At 47.1% G+C, this 19,065-nt stretch overlaps 2 protein-coding genes across 3 annotated transcripts; one reads left to right on the forward strand and one right to left on the reverse strand.

Moving 5' to 3' along the window:
• Window positions 1-6,440: 6,440 nt before the first annotated feature.
• On the reverse strand, window positions 6,441-7,239 carry LOC120456138. Its single transcript, XM_039642768.2, has 2 exons — window positions 6,921-7,239; window positions 6,441-6,785 (listed from the first exon to the last, which is right to left on the reverse strand). Exons 1-2 carry the CDS (start codon window positions 7,211-7,213, stop codon window positions 6,614-6,616), a joined length of 465 nt encoding a protein of 154 aa, XP_039498702.1. The 5' UTR covers window positions 7,214-7,239; the 3' UTR covers window positions 6,441-6,613.
• A 3,794-nt stretch (window positions 7,240-11,033) lies between these two features.
• LOC120458789 (mitochondrial fission 1 protein) lies at window positions 11,034-12,215 on the forward strand. Of its 2 annotated transcripts, XM_039646571.1 has the most exons (6): window positions 11,034-11,145; window positions 11,207-11,274; window positions 11,341-11,389; window positions 11,446-11,613; window positions 11,806-11,918; window positions 12,062-12,215. In XM_039646571.1, the coding sequence occupies exons 1-6, from the start codon at window positions 11,101-11,103 to the stop codon at window positions 12,081-12,083; spliced, it is 465 nt and encodes a 154-aa protein (XP_039502505.1). In that variant the 5' UTR covers window positions 11,034-11,100; the 3' UTR covers window positions 12,084-12,215. The 2 variants fall into 2 exon arrangements, with proteins under 2 accessions (XP_039502505.1, XP_039502506.1); XM_039646572.1 differs by lacking the exon at window positions 11,341-11,389 and having other exon boundaries at window positions 11,053-11,145; window positions 11,209-11,340.
• Window positions 12,216-19,065: the final 6,850 nt, after the last annotated feature.

Genomic DNA, 19,065 nt, shown 5'->3' on the forward strand with positions numbered 1-19,065 from the left:
TGGAAGTTAAGGCCACGATGGACACCGGAGCCACAGCAAGCTTTATTAGCGAAGAGTTGGCGGACAGGTTGCGGGCAGTGGGAGAGGTCGTAGCCACGAGAAGAGAGGTGCGGATGGCTGATGGACGGTTCGAGGAGGTCACATCGCTGCTCGAAGTAGACGTAGGACTGGGAGAGAGGACCGTAAGAATGCAACTGCTAATCCTCCACAACATCATCGACACGCTAGTACTGGGATGGGATTTCCTAACGAAAGTTGGAGCCAGGATAGCATGCGCGGGTCTGAGCGCAACGATACCGGCGGGACAGCTGGTGCGAAGCAATGCACGCGAGAAGCTGTCAGTGGCAGTAGTGGAAAGGACGACCGACTTTGCGGAGGAAGATATAGACGGCTTCCTGAAGGCAGAGCTAGCAGATTTGGGAAGAGTCCAAGGGACGTCAACGGTGGCGGTGCACAGAATCACGATGAAAGACGATCAACCGGTCAAACATCGCTACTACCCGAAGAACCCGAAGATGCAGGTGGAGATCAACGCCAAGGTCGACGAGTTGCTACAAAAGGGGTGCATCGAGCCGTCTAGGAGCCCGTACAGCTCTCCCATAGTGATGGTGAAAAAGAAGACGGGTCAGTGGCGCTTGTGTGTGGATTTCCGCCAAATAAACGCAAAGTCCGTGAAGGATGCGTACCCGATGCCAATGATCAACTACATTCTGGATCAACTAAGGGAGGCGAAATACATAAGCAGTCTGGATTTGAAGGACGGGTACTGGCAGATTCCGTTGGCAGCAGCAAGTCGGCAATATACGGCATTTACGGTGCCGGGAAAGGGCCTGTTCCAATGGAAAGTAATGCCGTTCGGACTGCACTCCGCATCGGCAACGTTCCAGCGGGCGTTGGACCAGGTGATAGGACCAGAGATGATGCCACACGCATTTGCGTACCAGGACGACATAATTGTGATCGGACGGACACTACAAGAGCACAAGCGTAACCTGAAGGAGGTGTTCCGGAGGCTGAGGGCGGCAAACCTGAAAGTTAACGCAGATAAGTGCAAGTTCTTTCGAAAGGAGCTACAATACCTGGGCCACCGGGTGACGGATCAGGGCATCGGAACGGATCCGGAGAAGGTAGCGGCAATAGCTCAGCTAAAGCCCCCGGGAAACGTTAAGGAACTGCGACAGTATCTAGGAGTGGCGTCGTGCTACAGACGTTTTGTACCGGATTTTGCAACGTTGGTACAACCACTTAACGCACTCCTAAAGAAACAAGCAAAATGGGAATGGACTGACGCCCACCAAGAAGCATTCGAGGCCGTCAAAACTAGGTTGGTCGCCGACCCGATCCTGGCATGCCCCGACTTCACACGGACGTTCGTGCTACAGACGGACGCCAGCGACTACGGGCTGGGCGCTATTCTCACACAGCACTCCGAGCAAGGCGAGCGGGTGATATCCTACTCCAGCAGATCGCTGAACGGAGCGGAGAAAAATTATTCTGCAACAGAGAAGGAATGTTTAGCAATAGTGTGGGCTGTCAGGAAATTAAGACCATACCTGGAGGGCTACCATTTCAAAGTGATAACGGATCACATGGCCCTGAAGTGGCTGAACAGCATCGAGAGTCCGTCCGGAAGGATCGCGAGATGGGCATTGGAGCTCCAACAATACGACTTCGAGATTGCGTACAGAAAGGGCCAGCTGAACATCGTCGCGGACGCCCTATCGAGGCAGCCGCTGCAGGAAACGAGTCGCAGGATAACGGAAGAAGGGCAACCGGACGAACAGCAGGAGTGCAAGTGGATAGATGGGATGCGGAGGAAGATGAAGCAGGAGCCCCAAAAGTACCCGGACTACCTGGAAGAGGCCGGCCAATTGTATAGGCACATTCCGCACCGGGCAGGACACGAGGATGTGGTGTCATGGAAGCTGTGTGTACCAACCAGGGAGAGACAGCGCGTCATGGCCGAGAACCACGACATGCCGACGGCGGGACACCTGGGAAGTCGGAAGACTATGGCGAGGGTGGCAGCCAGGTACCACTGGCCAGGAATGCACCGAGACGTCAGGAAATACGTAAGGAACTGCGAGAGCTGCATGAAATACAAGCCCAACCAACTGCAAGCAGCCGGGAAAATGCTGACACAGGTGCCGGAAGAACCGTGGGCCACCGTATGTGCGGACTTTGTGGGCCCATTGCCGAGGTCAAAGCACGGCAATTCGATGCTGCTGGTCCTGGTGGACAGGTTCTCCAAGTGGACCGAGATCGTTCCGATGCGTAGGGCGACCACCGAGACGCTGCGAAAGGCCGTGCGAGAGCGGATAGTGGCCAGGTACGGAGTGCCAAAGGTCATGATCACGGACAACGGAGTCCAGTTCACGAGCAGGGCATTCAAGAGGTTTTTGGAGGAGCTGGGTGTAAAACACCAGCTCACGGCTCCATACACTCCACAAGAAAACCCGACCGAAAGGGCCAACAGGACCGTGAAGACGATGATCGCGCAGTTCACGGGGGCCGATCAGAGGACATGGGACGAGAACTGGCCAGAGCTGCAGTTGGCGGTGAACACGAGCGTGGCAGAAACCACTGGATACTCGCCGGCATTTATAACGCAGGGAAGAGAACCGAGGCTGCCGAATGCGTTGTTCGACGAACAGACGGCCGGAACGGGCAGATGTCCACAGACGCCGGCGGAAAACGCGGGAAAACTGAAGGAGATCTTCGAACTGGTGCGGAGGAACATGGAAAAGGCAGCGCAGGATCAGGCGCGCCACTATAATCTCCGGAGGAGGCCGTGGAAACCCAAGGTGGGCGAAACTGTGTGGGCCAAGGAGCACCACCTATCAAAAGCAGCTGAGGGCTTCGCGGCAAAACTGGCACCGAAGTTCGATGGGCCGTTCAAAATAAAGAAATTCACGTCGCCGGTGATTTGTATTTTGGAACACGCCACAACGAAGAAGACAAAAACGGCTCATATTAGCGATTTGAAGCCGGGAAGCGCGAGGGCCGGCGGGCCAGAGGACAACGAGAGCGACACACCACAATAAAACCCTTTCGCGAAGAAGGGGGGAAGACGATACAGGGTATCGAGAAGTCGGAAGTCGCAGTTAATCACTCACACACACACACACACACAAAAGGCCCGTTGGAGCGCGAGAGCGGGACAGGGAGGGTACACAGCCGGAAAACCGTTAACGGCTAACGCACACGATTGCGATTCTTTTGAAATCAAGTCGGCACGAGATGAGCAGCTACGTAGAGAACAACCGGGAGGTGAGGGTGACCGGCACCGGGGAACAGCCCGGAGCGATATGGAGGGCGGACTCCGAGTCCTACCTCCAGCTTCTGGCGTCACCCTTGGTGTCGCGATCCCCATCCCCGGTCCAGGAGGACACGGAGGAGGTGCCCGACACGGAGCTGTCGGAGGACGAGGCGATGGAGGCGATCCACGAAGAACCCGTGGATTACGTGTCCCTCTCCTCAGAGAGCGAGGAGGACGACGGGGGTGAGACCGTCACCCCGGTGGTATCCTCGGAGGAGGACGAAGGAGGCCGGAGCGCGAAGGCGAGGATGGCCTACCGCAGCGTGCGGCGGGCGACACAGGGCCACGGTCGGATTCGGCTGGGAGAGGCGATGCCGTCGAAGGACCCGCGGGAGGTGCGCGAGTTCGCGGAGACACGGATCGCCACGCTGCGGCGGTTCGAGCGGATGGTGGTGGAGCGGAAGGCAGCCGCCGCCAAGGCCGCGTGGGAAAAACGCCTGTCGGAGTGGCAAGAGGAGGAGGAGGCACTGTGGGTGCCCCACGCACCGTCGTTGCCACCACGGCAGCCGCCGTTGCCACCGACACCACCGCCGCCGTCGCAGCCGCCACCGCCGCCACCGGCGCAGTCACAGCCACCAACGCAGCAGCAGCAGCAGCAGCAGGAGCAGCCGCAGCCGCCGACACCGGAGCCGCAGCACCCGGAGATGCCGCAGCCACCGACGCCGCAGCCACAGCCGCCACCGCCGCCACCGGCGCAGTCACAGCCACCAACGCAGCAGCAGCAGCAGCAGCAGGAGCAGCCGCAGCCGCCGACACCGGAGCCGCAGCACCCGGAGATGCCGCAGCCACCGACGCCACAGCCGCAGCTGCCGCCACCGGCGCAGTCACAGCCGCCGACGCCGCAGCAGCCGCCGACACCGGAGCCGCAGCACCCGGGGATGCCGCAGCCACCGACGCCGCAACCGCAGCCGCCGTTGCCGCCGACGCCGCCACCAGCGCAGCCGCAGCCACCACCGCCACCACGCACGCCAACACCGCCGCCAGCACCACCGACGCCGCCGCCGCCGCGCACGCCGACGCCGCCACCCCAGGATGAGGACCAGGCGCACGTCGCGCAAACGCTGCGCACGATCGGCCTGGGCGGCCGCCGGTGGCACCAGCAAACGGTGACCTGGACGTGGCCCGCACCGCCGGAGGACACGCCGGAGGCCCGCGTGTGGGAGGAGGTGGGCGCGGTCGGATGGAGGCCGGTGGAGAAGCGTGCGCGCGACCCGCAAGTTCGCGCACGGGTAGAGGTCGAAGACGCGGGAGAGAACCCGGAGAAGGGTCCGTGGGTGTGGCCCGTACCACCACCACCGAAGCTCGCGCGGCAGGAGTCGTGCCCCGAGGCAAGACCGCCACCGCAGCGACCATGCCTCCGCAGGCAGCAGTCGCTGGGCGGGAAGCCATGGAAGGAGCTCGAGCGCGCGGAGTGGCCACCCAGAGTGGTCGAGGAGGCCGAGGCCCAGGCGAGAAGAAGCCACAAGGACCGCTGGGCCAAGCTGTTCGCGCTGGACGGCCAGCGGTTCCGGCTGAAGGTGCGTCGCGGCGGGGGCATTCAAGTATACGTGCCTGAATAAACACAAAAAAAAAAAAAAACGAAAACGACGACTGAGAGTTGTGGGTCAGGGGAGGGTAAGGGCACTTTGTTGCTCACAGTAAAAAAATAGGTGCGAGTCATCTTCAGCAGCCAACAGGCACGCGGGCCAGCGAGCGGACGCGGGGCCAGGCATGCGGGCCAGCAATCGGACGCGGGGCCAGGCACGCGGGCCGGCAAATCGACGCGAGGCTGCCGCAGGCGCGGAGACGGAAGAGGAGGCCTCCAGGGCGCTTGAGGACCAGGGGCAGCCGCCTGGAGCATGTAGGGGCATTTCATCCGAGATCCCTGAAGAAGGGCCTCCAGGGTGCCCGTGTCCAGGGCCGGCAACCCTGGAGCATTAAGGGGCTTCACGGCATGTCCGAGGAGCTACAAAAAAAAGAGGATGTGTAAATATGGCGGTTTTCTTACAATAAATTCCGTAAACTTACCTCCATTGAGCTGCAACTCCGAAATCCACGTGTCTGGAGAAAATCGGGATGGGGGCGCTACGATAATAGCGGTCGATCGATAGTGAGATCGATAGGGAACAAAAATACTGGATTTTATATTGATTTTCAACACGCTGTCACACTATTGACAGCAATCGGCACGACATCGGAACATCGGAATAACGGAACATGAAGTGGCAACGCCGGTCGCCAATATCGATAACTCGATCGCGCACTCAGCGATGGGACAACATCGGTAGGAATCGGAAGTGGCAACGCCGGTCACCAACATCGATAACTCGATCATGGTGAGTATCGGTGGAGTTGCCAGAGATGGAAAGCGCTCATCGGCGGGAAATTTAAATGCGGAGCTGGCGACCAGAGGCAGACGGCAACAAATACAGGAACCTGGAGAAGGGCGCAAGGATCAAGATGCCGAGTCAAGATGTCGAACGACAGGGTCTACTAGGCTGAGGCTGTCGGGCTGAGATCAAGGAGGCGCCAGTCGACGTGAGGAGAATGGAACGGTGAGGATCAAGATGCCACGTCGAGATGCTCGAATACGCTGAGACGTAAGGCTGCGATCAGGAAGGCACAAGGAGGTTCAAGATGCCAAGTCAAGACGCTGAACGACGGGGTCTAATAAGCTGCGACTGCCAGGCTGAGAACAAAGGGCGCAGGGTCGACGAGAGGTGATTGAGGAAGTTGCCCATGCAAGGAGACACCGAAGCAGAGGACCGCCGGAAGCAGCATTCTTTTGAAATCTTCCGAAGAAAGGGGGAGATGTGAGGAGTCTTAAAACTCCCCACAAATCCGGGTGTAGGAGATCGGCATAGCAACAGCGAAGACGGCTGGAATGCGAGAGGAGCCAAGGGCGGTCAGGTCGAACGGTAAATAATGGACCTTGGACCCCGGCAAAGCGGAGAGACCGTGAATTAACGGTACCGCGCTGGACCTTGGACTCGAACCCGCCAAGGGCGTAGAGGTCATACGGTAACGGTGCGGACTTTGGACAGGCACAAAGAGGACGCACCGTGAACTAACGGGACATGTTTGGACCTTGTACCCGAGCGAGCCGTGTGCAAAACGGGAAATAACGGGATTCCCGCAGCCGATATAAGGGACGGCGCCGGCGCAGCTCGGGACAGTCAAGAAGAAGTACGCGAGAGCCTTACAGCCATACGGAAAGCGAAGAAGTACGCGAAGAGTCGATACCGAGTGACAGTGAAACGACGGGAACACAAGTGCGTCAAGCGGGCATCCAGAGTGGATCGCCGCACGTGAAGATCAGCGAAGGACGAGCGAACACAAGGACCTAGCGTGGTCAGAAAGGGACAGTGGAGTCAGTGGTCGCAACGGTGGTTCGGAGGGAAGCGCTAGCTTAACTCGTGGACGATACACCCTGCCCCATAACATCCTAAGCCCCGGTCGAGCCCGCAGGTTATCCTTCGGCGAGGACCTAGCGTAGTCAGAAAGGGTCAGTGGTCGCAACGGTGGTTCGGAGGGAAGCGCTAGCTTAACTCGCGGACGATACACCCTGCCCCAAAACATCCTAAGCCCCGGTCGAGCCCGCAGGCTATCCTTCGGCGAGGACCTAGCGTAGTCAGAAAGGGACAGTGGAGTCAGTGGTCGCAACGGTGGTTCGGAGGGGAGCGCTAGCTTAACTCGTGGACGATACACCCTGCCCCATAACATCCTAAGCCCCAGGCGAGCCGGTACGGATCCCCGTCGGCAGCGACGCAGGCGTACGACGGAAGGACGACGAGGGAGCAACGACGTGCATCCAGCGGCGAGGATCAACGAATCCTGGTCAACAAGTGACGATAAATAAAAGTGGTTAAATCTGAGAATCTGTCTTCTTCTTGGTCGGGCAATCACACAAATCATAAATTTGGTGGGACGAACAAACAAAATCTCTGAGCTAGCCGTTGCATTTCGTAGCGAGCCGAAATAAGAAAAACAGTTCGTTACAGATTTGTTACATACAGCCAACGGTGGCCGTTTGTGACACGAGAGACATCACAGGCCCGAAGACAATCGAACCTAAGAGGGTATTCTTTGCGATTGGTTCCTAGTGCTTGCCTTGTTGAATCTCCGGGAGCATTACCTGTGGGATAAGATCAACACCTATTAATATGTCTATACGTCCGCAACGGGTAAAATTGATGTCAGCGAGCTGCAATCCTTGCAGGTGTCGATACAAGTTGATTTTGATGTCCCGCTTCGGAAGATGTCCTGTCAGGGGCGAAGAATAAAAGCGTTGGACACGAAAATCGTGAAGTGCGACCCGGAGCACGAACTTATCATAAATTCTGCACTGTGTCGACACTTGGTTTGAGAAGAGCCACCGATTCCAGTTATTTTTGCTGACGTAAGAGAGCGCGCAAGGGCCAAACTCTGTACAATATTCTCTGTAATAAGCGTTGCTTCAGAGCCCTGATCAATTAATGCCCTCGCCAAAATTGATTGTCCTGTGTTGTTGTTGACAATTCGGACTAGAGCGGTAGCAAGAATCGTTGCGGAGGGACTCCGTTGTGTGGCAACTGCGCTGAGGAGTTGCGTTTCTGTTGGAACAGATGAGCCGTAAGCTGCGCTCTGCAGGTTAGATGGAGCAGATGAGTCGTAAGCTGCGCTCTGCAGGTTAGAGGGAGCAGATGAGCCGTAAGCTGCGCTCTGCAGGTTAGAGAAAGCAGAATCTGTCGATAATCCGTTTTCCTTCTGTCCGTCGTTTGCAGAACCGTTGCAACGGGAACAACGCGTTTTTCCGTTGTAGAATATGCTGGGCTTTGTTAATAAATCGACCGAAACCAATCGTTTGCCTCCAGTGCAGTTACAAATAGATTTTATGAAGTTGCTACACGAGCTGAGTAGGATCTTGTATTCCCCATTGATTATATCAATGTTCGCGTCCTTGGCGATTTTACAAAATTCTCGGAGGTTATTGCGTAGAAGCGAAAGATTACCATTCCACCAGGGTGGCCTGGTCCTCTCCCTGGCTCTAGATGTCGGGCATGCTGCGCGTTGCGCATCTAACAATTCCCTGGTGAGGGTCTCTAGGGACTTTTCTATGTCTATGTCGCGAGTCGTGTAAAGATTGTCTTCTTGAATTTCCCCCAGTTAGTGTTCCGGGGGTTTCTGAAAGAGGTTTTTTTTGGGAGAGTGTTCGAATTCGCATAGGAATTGTATGTACTTATGATCTGAGAAATATGGTCTCTCAAGGACTCTCCATTCTGAAACCATAGTACTTTGTCCCGTTACTATTGTTAGGTCTAGCACGTTTGAGGAGGTGGGGCCTACAAAGGTGTGCTCTTCCCCCACGTTAGCTATGCATATGTTGGTTGATAGTAAAAAGTTTAGGAGTGACTCACCTCTGTCGTTGATGTCGGGGCTACCCCATACGCAGTGATGCGCGTTGGCGTCTGCACCCACGATCAGTTTTTGGTCGTTCGGGCTGACTTCCACCATGCTCCAGAGTTCCTCCGGTGGGGCCGTTCTGTCGTGTGCCATGTAGCAGGAAGCTACCAAAAGGCGATTCCTCTCGCTCTCCAGCATCACAACAGTCAGGTCATCCGTGCTGTAATGAGACATAAGGTTAGCATGTAGGCCCTTCTGGTGTGTAGAAGAGGATGTAATTGCTATTATGAAGATTGAGCTGCAGCACCCTCAGTGGTATGGGTACAACCCTGGGCGGCTTCGGCGATAGTTTCCAGACTTAGGTCCTTCTCCACCTCGCCTGTCTTTAGGGTGTGAGCATCCTTATCCCCGGGATGGCGTTTTTTGAGGAGCAGGTACACGCTTCCCATGCCCCACGCCATCTTCCCGTACCTTGGATATAGTATGTCTTCCGCCTCCTTGTTTATCTGGAGGACTGCACTCTGGCCCACCTCCTTGGGTGATGGGGTCGCAAGGTGCAGAACATTCCAGTCCGCGGTTGTTATGTCTGGATTCTGCCGCTGCAGTAGCTTCAGCGCCCGGTCCCCTTAGATTGCGATGGGAAAGAGAACCTTTGCCTTAGGAATGGATGGGATAAGCTCCCTGTCCACCACCTCCAGATGGCCCCCTCCCACAACGCTTTGGCTGCATACTTGAAGAAGTTTTTTTGCAAGGGGATTTGGATTTCTAGTTTTTCCTGATATTGTCTTAATGATAAGTTTTATTTGAAGGTCCCTGCGTATATGCCACGGAGCTTCAGTTATGATTCTCAGAATCCTAGACTTGTTGTACTATGTCGATTTTGCTTCTCGATGCATTGCCCCATAGCTCGGAGCCATAGGTGCATATGGGTTTTAGAACGAAGTTATATAAAACGACTTTGTACTCCAGGCGTAGGGAAGAACGAACTTTTATAAGCCAGTATAGATCCTTTGCTTTTAGTCTCAGATGCGTCGTCTTACCGCCCGGTAAGCCGCTTGATCAGGTGAATACTTAAGTATATTACATCATCGACTTGCGGGATGCGCATGTTAATCATAATCAAGGGCGGGAATTTGGCATGGCGGAAATCTGGTTGAAACTAACAACGTGTTAATAAGTTTATACACCCCTAAGACTAATATCTCATGCAGCACAATAAAAACAATGTGCATAAAACAGAGAATTAAATTCAATTAAACTTGTCGACCGAAATCCCAAATTTATTAAAATAATTTTTCAACAAACATTGCCATGTATTACATTTGTTATAAATGGCATATTGAGCACTTATTAAAAGGTACCGGAATACTCGCAGTCCCAGGTGACTATCAGGCATTCTCTGGTACTCGTAATTTATTTCGAATTCGATTTGGGCCAAATCCTTCGTTTTTGTTATCTTGTTGCTATCTGAATGTTTCGTTGCTCACCGCTTCTTGCTGCTCAATCACTAATTTTTTTTTTTCTTGGACGCCGACATCATTGTATAATTGCTAAAAGGCCTCGCGGGGGTAGGCTTGGCTGGGGCCCTCCTGTTATCAGTCGCAGTGTTCGCTTCCTCCATCCCGGCTTCCGTCTGAAATTGCAGTGGTTCTTGAACGGGCACCTTTTAGCAGACTTCAAAAATATTGCTCTGGCGATTTATTTTGGCTTTTTATAATTTAATAGGTATTTCTTTACTCTTATCATGTTTCTGCATGCTTAATTAGAGTTTAAACTATTGATCACTCAGCAAAACTTCAATCATATACTCAAACTATATACATAAAACGTTTTTAATAATAATAGCTGGCTAATAGTACATATCTATATTGCTCCAGTTTCTAAAATCGGGAAAAGCCATTTAGCGGTGCACCACAAAAACAGCTGGTTTGTTTCACTTAGGTTAATAAACCATCAGCGTTCGAAGGAGTTCGAATGTAATTTTCCAACCTTTTATTTATTTTCGCGCAACATTTTTTAGTCATTAAAGTTTCAAAACCACAATTTAATAACATTTAAAAACAAATAGCCCAAAATCTGAACATTTTACAAAATGAAAACCCAGTATTTTCTAACCATATACTTGCGTGAGTTTAACCGGCATTTTTTAGCCAATAAAAAATTGTTCGTGAATCTGCTAAAACTCTTAATTTTTCGATTTTCTAGAGCACGAAGGAATTTCTTTGGCTACATTTTTTTTTGCTGTAAAAAAGCCTATTTACAAAGAACCCCAGATTAATAAGTCTCAGTGGGTATTGAATATAAAACAGTCCACTAAAAAGGTAAAGGATGACGTTCTTTGGGAATTGAATGAACGGTCACTCTTCGCTTTTCATTCTCTGTATAAAATTGTCTTGTTTGCTAGTAAAATTTGTAAAACTATGGAAGATCTTTTAAATGAAGTGGTACCACAAGAAGATTTAGAGGTAACATATATATTATTTTAGTCTTGGTTGTTATAAAATAAATATTTTGTTTTTGCTCTAGAGATTCGAAAAAAAATATCATCACGAACTTGAGTTGGATGGTGAAGTTACCACAGACACAAAGTTTGAGTACGCAATCTTAAATCCGAAACCAATAGATTACAGCTGAATTTTTAATTTTTTATAAAACAATAGGTACGCATTCTGTCTGGTCCGTAGTCGTTATACAAATGACATTAGAAAGGTGACTCTCTCATAAAGCTCCTGAAATGTAAATATCATATTTTATTTATAATCTAGGGAATTATGATTTTGGAGGAATTGGCTCGTACTCATCCAGATGGAAGGCGTGACTATATATATTATCTGGCCTTTGGTAATGCTCGTATTAAGGAATATACGTCTGGCCTAAAGTACTGTAGAGCATTTCTTGACATTGAATCAAATGATCAAGTTCGCTCCCTAGAGGTTAGTAACATGTACAAACATGTCACATATCTTTTACTGAAGAAAGTATAGATTCAAAAAATTTGTGACTTTAAAATATTTATGACACTACACCCAATTAAGTACATTAGGGTGGTTTCAAAAAAATATTTACAAAAGATTTGGCAAATTAAATGTACAAATTTAAAAAATATATAACCTTACATATTTCAGGAATATATTAAAAAAGAAATCGATAAGGAAGTGGCAAAGGGTATGGCCGTTGCAGGCGGAGCAGCTTTAGTACTTGGCGGAATATTGGGACTTGGCATAGCTATGGCTAGAAAGTAATATTTAATATCAAAACGTTTTTAACCGAACAATCTTCTTTTAAAACAATAATTGATAATTAAAGATTTATTATTTAAATTAAAGCTACAGTGACCTAATTATTGATATAATATAATATAAATCGTTGTTTATTTTTTAGTAAACAAAAACGGGAGAAATAGCAACGTCAACACTAAGGAAAATGAAAGGTGCACATCAAAGATGTCAATCCTTAAGATATGTTAATTTACTACACAAACATTCTAGTTAATCTATGTACGATTAATCAATAAATTATCCAATTGTTTCTGGTAGATCTATGTGTGTGTTAATTACATATGTATGTATTCATGCACTGCACTTCCATTCATCATATCATCAATGTATCACGGCTTAGAATTAGTCTAGACTGCTTAATCACCGCACTTAGTAAACAATTACCAATTATTTTTACATTGGCGTGTCCATTGGCGACATCCATCGATTATACAAAACATCCCAACAACAGTAAAATCGTCGCTGTTAATCACCGCACATTATTAACAGCAGACCACATAAGCGAGTTTGGTATTACAGGAAGACAACGAGTTTGCCCTTCTTTGAATATTTCGATATAATATACCTGACCGCAACTCGTATGTTTTGGCCAATTCCTGACTAAGTTCGTTATTACGCAACTTAGAAACAATAGACTATGCCTGTTCATCTTTTTGCTGTTCGGCTAGCAACCAATTGTCAGATTAAAATTAATCTGTTTTTTAACTATACTGAAGCTCAAATGGAAATTTTTGTGAATCAAATAATATAAGAACAAATTCATTAGTCAAAATTGTAATTACTTTCTGTCGAATTTGCTCGTGCTCTCTGTTCCATTCCAGTTATATGGCTTTTGATGTTAAAGCATAAAGAGGTTTTAGCAGTTGTGAAAACGTAGGCACAAACTGGCGAAAGTACGAAGCTAGTCCAATGAACTGTCTATACTGTGTCATAGACTGCGGGGGCGGCAAGTTAAGAAGAGCTTGTATTCTTCTTGGATTTGGACGCACCTCACATGCTTCAATTTCAAAACCCAAATACTCAATACAAGACTTAAGAAAAAAGAGTATTTGGACATATTGAAAGGAAATCCAGCAGTAATAAGTGCTTGCAAATCTACTTGTAATCTATCAAAAGCTTCTTAGCACTGGCAGCTATTAGAACATTACCCATATAAACAATGAGGTATTTATGGTCAAGATACCCTAAAGCACAATTTATAGTTCTTTAAAAAACAGAGGGGGCATTTTTAAGCCGAAAAGGCATTGTCAAAAATTTATATTGTCCCTCTGGAGTCACAAATTCTGATTTCTCGATTGAATTTGGATGAATTGGAATCTAGTGAAATCCATTTGCCATATCTAGAGACGAGAAAAACGTAACTTAGAAAAAATAAGTGGCAAAGGATATTTATTAGAAACTGTGTTCCAATTTCATTCTCTGTAGTCGACACAGAGTACCGTTTTATACGGAGTACGGAGAAGAACTGGGTCTTATAATTTTGGAACTCATCAATTGTTGGATCAAACATCAAACTTTTTCTTTCTCCTCAACATGGGCGTCTCTGACCTGTCTTGTTTTAATCAATTAAACGAATCTGGGTTTGTGGAATACCACTTACGAATGAGTTTGAGTACTCTTGTAATAATAATAATAATAATATATCTTTATCTGATCCACGTTAATCTTGATACAATGGCCAAATCAAAATTTCATTCAGAAATTAAACAGGTGAAACGGACTTTTCACTAAATATAGTAAGGGCGTTAGATGTAATTGTAAAACCGATAATAGATCCAATTGCTTTGACTAAATATTTCTCGCCCAATTAAAACATCATACTACTAATCATAATCATCTAAAACCGCATAATATAAGATTTCAAATGTGCGTTCGCATAATTTAACATTTGGCAGTATCTGCGTAGTACTAAAAACCGTACAGTTTCCAATGCTTCTTAATACAACTATGTTGCATACCCTAGTTCCGGATAGTCTCAGTGAAGCAATCTTCTTGATCAGCGAGCATGCTGCTCCTGAATTACGGGTTTTCGCTGGGATCGGGTTCGAATGTTCGAGCACTATCCAATCCGTCGCCGGGTCCTAGGCTGTTTTGCAGCCTTCACGTTCTCCTCTCTTCTACAGGGTTTACTTCCTACTCCAGGTCACTCCCATCGGACCACCGGCTATGGGTCTCAACCTCGAAGTTTGGGTGGGCCGACTGATAGGCAAACGGCTATCCTCCGAGCGCCATTGTTCTACGGGGTCCCTTTCGTGCACATACCCAGAGTGGCTTGTTGTTTATTCTGTGACCCGGCCGTTCAGCCCTCTTTGTTTTTGCCCTTCCGTTATTTCCCTCCGGATTTCCCCATCTGTGATCACTTACCTCTTAGTCTGTTTCTGGCTGCCTTCAGTTTCAGACGTCTAACTTCACGGTACTGTTCTCCTCCGCGGGATTTTCTAGGTGGTAAGCCGTGTTGACCTTGGCGGTAGCCTGACGAAGGAACGGTCTTGCTTTCTAGATCTCGCTGTGTTGGGTGTCTTTAGGGATAGTATTTTGACTTGTTTGCGTCATGCTTTTGTTGATTCCGGACTTGGCCGGACGCTGAAACATTAGAATTACTCTGTCTATTCATTTCTTCATTGATTCTGCCGGATCCTTCTAAAGTCGACTCCTATAGGTTACGGGCACACGGCACTAGTATCAGCCTCATAAGATCATGTACGCTGTGCATTTTCCATTTCTACATCGGTTGTCACGCTTAATTCTCGTGATCGTTTATTATTGCAGTATGAAACAACTTTACCTTCTATAATCTTGCTCCGTTCTGTTCGACCATTCTCTGACTTTATCCACAGCTGAACATGTGCTGTTCCCTTATAGGTTGTTTCAAGTTGGATAACCTTAGGCAGACAGTATGGCACAGGACCCTGTGAACCGATCAACTAAATATTTCTAAATAAATTTAAAAATTGGGTTTATCTGACTTCAAAGTGAATTTTTCCTTTTTTTTCTACGAATTTATTTATTTTTACCAAGAAAAGGGTGCTTTTTAATTAATTCTTTAATAATTATATTTTGTACACATAATTATTAAAGCTCCGTTCGATTCGCGAGTGCATCTCTTTTGGTTTGTGCACTATTATAATCAAATGAATTAAACTTTTTTGTTTTTTTCTTTGGTTTTTCTCTTGGTTTTGTGCGTTGTTTGTTGGGCTGCTTGGTGTTGCTTTTATATGCACATAAACTGAGCTGTGCTCCAGCTCTCTAGCTCCCAAATACAAAATCGAATGTTCTATGCGTGCTGACTGCGCTCTTGCGGTACATTTAACAGCTCTTTTACAAGTTTTTGATTTTGGGTCTTTGTACAGTGGTCTGAATCAAAAGAAAACAGAAGATTTTCAACAATTTCTGAAATATCGGGGCAAATATGAAACAAAATAGCAAAATAAAAAAAATTTTATATTTTTAAAAAGTGTGGGTTTTAAGGGGTTTTGTGGGCTAGCCAAAAAGTTTTTTCTTGAGTATAGATCACCTGTTTGAGTCCACAATACGGAGTTCATTCACTCCGGATTGAATCGCTGCATAAAACTTCTTACTGTTCTTAAATGTTATTTAATTATTGTTTAAAAAAAAAAAACATAACTTGGTGGCAAGAAATAATAAATAATAATAAGGCGTCGACCGACAAGGGACGAAAAAGAATGCGTCTGCGTAAAAGGATTTCATTTTTACATATATTCACACGATCGTACTTAGTGATTAACTATGCGAAGGTTGGCGAAGGCTGGGAAAATTCACAAAGAACGAGAGAGAGCTTTATTATGCTTCCGCCACCGCCCCAAGCTGGTAGCGCCTCCATCCTGTCAATCATCCTCCAAAAGGCTGCTCTGTCGCTCCTTCTAAGGTCGACGACTCTCAAGCTCTCATGGAAGCGTCGGCAAATGCATGTAACTGTACCGGTTACATCGGGTCGGAATGCACGAAACAAGGAACCATCCGGTTGAGAATGGGATCTTTCCTTTAATTACAATGGCACAAAATAAGCCGAGGCAACAGCTTTGATGTCTGTACCGTTTTTGTCACTCGGAAACCTATGACTGAAGAGTCATTTTGAACTTGAAGGCATATTCGATAGGCAACCCCGATATTCCTATTGCCTTAGTTTACTCTAAATCTGAGATAGGTATTAAGTAAAGTCTCAAAATATCTCTCAGATACAGCGCCCCAGGTGAGATTGAAACCTAATTTGTCAATTCAAAACCTGCTTTTTCAAGAACCTGAGATATTTCAGATTTAATTGTCTTTAGCTCCTTTTCGCATTCAGCACCAGGTGATGTAATCGAGGTAAAACCGGATTTAAATACGTCGGCAACTCTAGGGAATGAAAATCTTGCAGATTCACTCATCCTTTTTAAACACCGAATAGCCAGAAATGGGCTGATCCAGTACCATATGTGACAGTATCATATGTGACGCTGTTTAATCTCAAGGATTCAGAGGGGTCGCTGCTCCACACTATGGGCTGAATTTGTCTCACCAAATTTATGATTTATGTGATTGTTTTAGGTTTACGTCAGTTTTATTAAAAGGAATTATTTGTGGGAGTTTTAAGACTCCACAAAGTTTTAATATTGTGTCTTTGCACAGTGGTCTGAATGAAAATAAGAGAGAATGCTGTAGATAACCGTTACTCAGCTAATGGAAGTGCGAACGAGAACAGTTTTAACAATTTCTGAAAAATCGGTGGAAATTGGAAACAAAATAGCAAAATGAAAAAAATTTAAAATTTTTTTAAAAGTGTGGGAGGTGGCAGTTTTAGGCGGTTTATGGGCGTTACAGTAAGCGTGTCAAAAAGTTTTTTTCTCGGGTATGGATCACCTGTTTGGAGTCCACAATACGCAGTTTAGCACATTGGCCACATTAAATCGATTCAAATCGCCTTAATTGGCATGCCTAAGATTCCAGTCGAGAAATATTAATTAATGTACCTTCCCTAGCTAATCGTAGAAAAATGCTTCGACCAGTCTTTATATGTAAAAAAATTCCGGGTGAAGTTAAACTTTTCTGTTCCAAGCAGATTCACTAGATTTGAATGTCCCTTAAAGAGTATAATGTTCTAATTATAATATAATTATCCTATTATCCCTAATTGTGACTCTTTGCCGATTTAAAGCGATCAATACTAACTTTTTCAGGCATGCTCCGGTAATCGTAAGTTTTTATACCCGTTACTCGTAGAGTAAAAGGGTATACTAGATTCGTTAAAAAGTATGTAACAGGCAGAAGGAAGCGTTTCCGACCATATAAAGTATATATATTCTTGATCAGGATCAATAGCCGAGTCGATTTGGCCATGTTCGTCTGTCCGTCCGTATGAACGTCGAGATCTCAGGAACTACAAAAGCTAGAAAGTTGAGATTAAGCATACAGACTCCAGAGACATAGAAGCGGAGCAAGTTTGTCGATGCATGTTGCCACGCCCACTCAAACGCCCACAAACCGCCCAAAACTGCCACGCCCACACTTTTGAAAAATGTTTTGATATTTTTTCATTTTTGTATTAGTCTTGTAAATTTCGATCGACTTGCCAAAAAACTTTTTGCCACGCCCAGTCTAACGCCCACAAACCGCCAAAAACTGTCAGTGTTGAAGACCTCCTTCGCACTTTCACTAGCTTAGTAACGGGTATCAGATAGTCGGGGAACTCGACTATAGCGTTCTCTCTTGTTTTCGATTTCGATTTGGGCCAAATCGTACGATTTCGTTTTTAGGTGCTCTTGTTTTCGCAAAATTTTTGCTATCGTTTTGCTATAGGAATGTTTCGGTTCTCATCGCTTCTTGCTGCTCAAACGCCTGTTTTATTTTATTTGTAAAAATAAGGTGATTAGCGCGATCATAGGCCTCAAACATAGATTTAAGAATAAATCTCAGCTGCATTGACCAACGCAGACTGCAGCGTCTTACAAGCGCTGCATTATATAATTAGATGATAAGAACCTATGTAAGAATGAATAAAAGGCGATGCTCTCGCAGTATCGAGTCAGTTAGATTCAAACACCAGAATCGAACTCATTAAGTGTACGCATTAGTTTATAGTGTGAACATTTTGGTCCTTCGAGAAATTCTGTTGTTTTCCCCCACCAGTGGTAAGACACACAGAAGAAAAAACCAGCGCTTCAAAGTAAAAAGAGCAAGGTTATTCGAGAAATTCCCCACCAGTGGTAAGAAACACAGAATAAAAGACCACGCCTTAAAGTACTAGGACGATAAGGTGAAACATTGTGTTCTTGCATTTCCTTGGCTGATCAATCAGCTGTGAGCCGACCACAGCTAGGTCAACTGGGCGACCAATCAAAAAATCCTCCAACGGATCACGCCAAAGAATACAAGCAGAAAGCACAAAAAAGTCACAGTGATTGTTTTCCCAAGATGTTGTCGGAAAGATCTGTGAAATTGATGCAAGACCAAGGAGAGCTGCAGAACAAAATACTGCATGCCATTAAGGAAAAGGCATCTATACCAGCAACAATAGTCTGATTTACTACTAAGAACAATGCGCTGGTAAAATTGGGAGTTGGCGATCATCAATATTTTAATGATAAAATATTTAATAAAACTATGGATGCTGTCAAGGCCTACAACGAGTCGCAATTAAAGGTAGAAACACTTGAAGAGATAAATATACCAAGTGGATAAAAATTATCTGATACCGCATCAGCTCGGAGCTCCAGTCCAGTTGATAATCTGGTTCAACTGGTGGACAGAAGAGCGGACAGGGTAAGGCAACAGATGAGCCTAATCTACGAAACCCTAGATAGTTCAAGTGAGATTGAACTAGTCAAGCAGCTGGCAATGATAAAAAGTCATTGGTCCAACGTGACGGACACACTGAAACTGCTTGAAAGCAAGTATGACAGAACTGCCTTTGATCAAGATGAGGCAGACATTCTGCAATCTGAAGTTTCCGCACTAGAGATGGTACTTCAGAGGAAGTTGGAACAGTTCAAAAGTTCCAACTACAACGTGCCAGAACCTTCCAACGTTCAATGGAAATGCGAAGGAATGGCCAACATTTTACAAGCTGTTCTCTGAGCTAATAGACAGCAGGAAGGATCTCAGCAACAC

Source organism: Drosophila santomea, chromosome 2L, assembly GCF_016746245.2.
Source record: "Drosophila santomea strain STO CAGO 1482 chromosome 2L, Prin_Dsan_1.1, whole genome shotgun sequence".
Lineage (NCBI taxonomy): Eukaryota > Metazoa > Arthropoda > Insecta > Diptera > Drosophilidae > Drosophila > Drosophila santomea.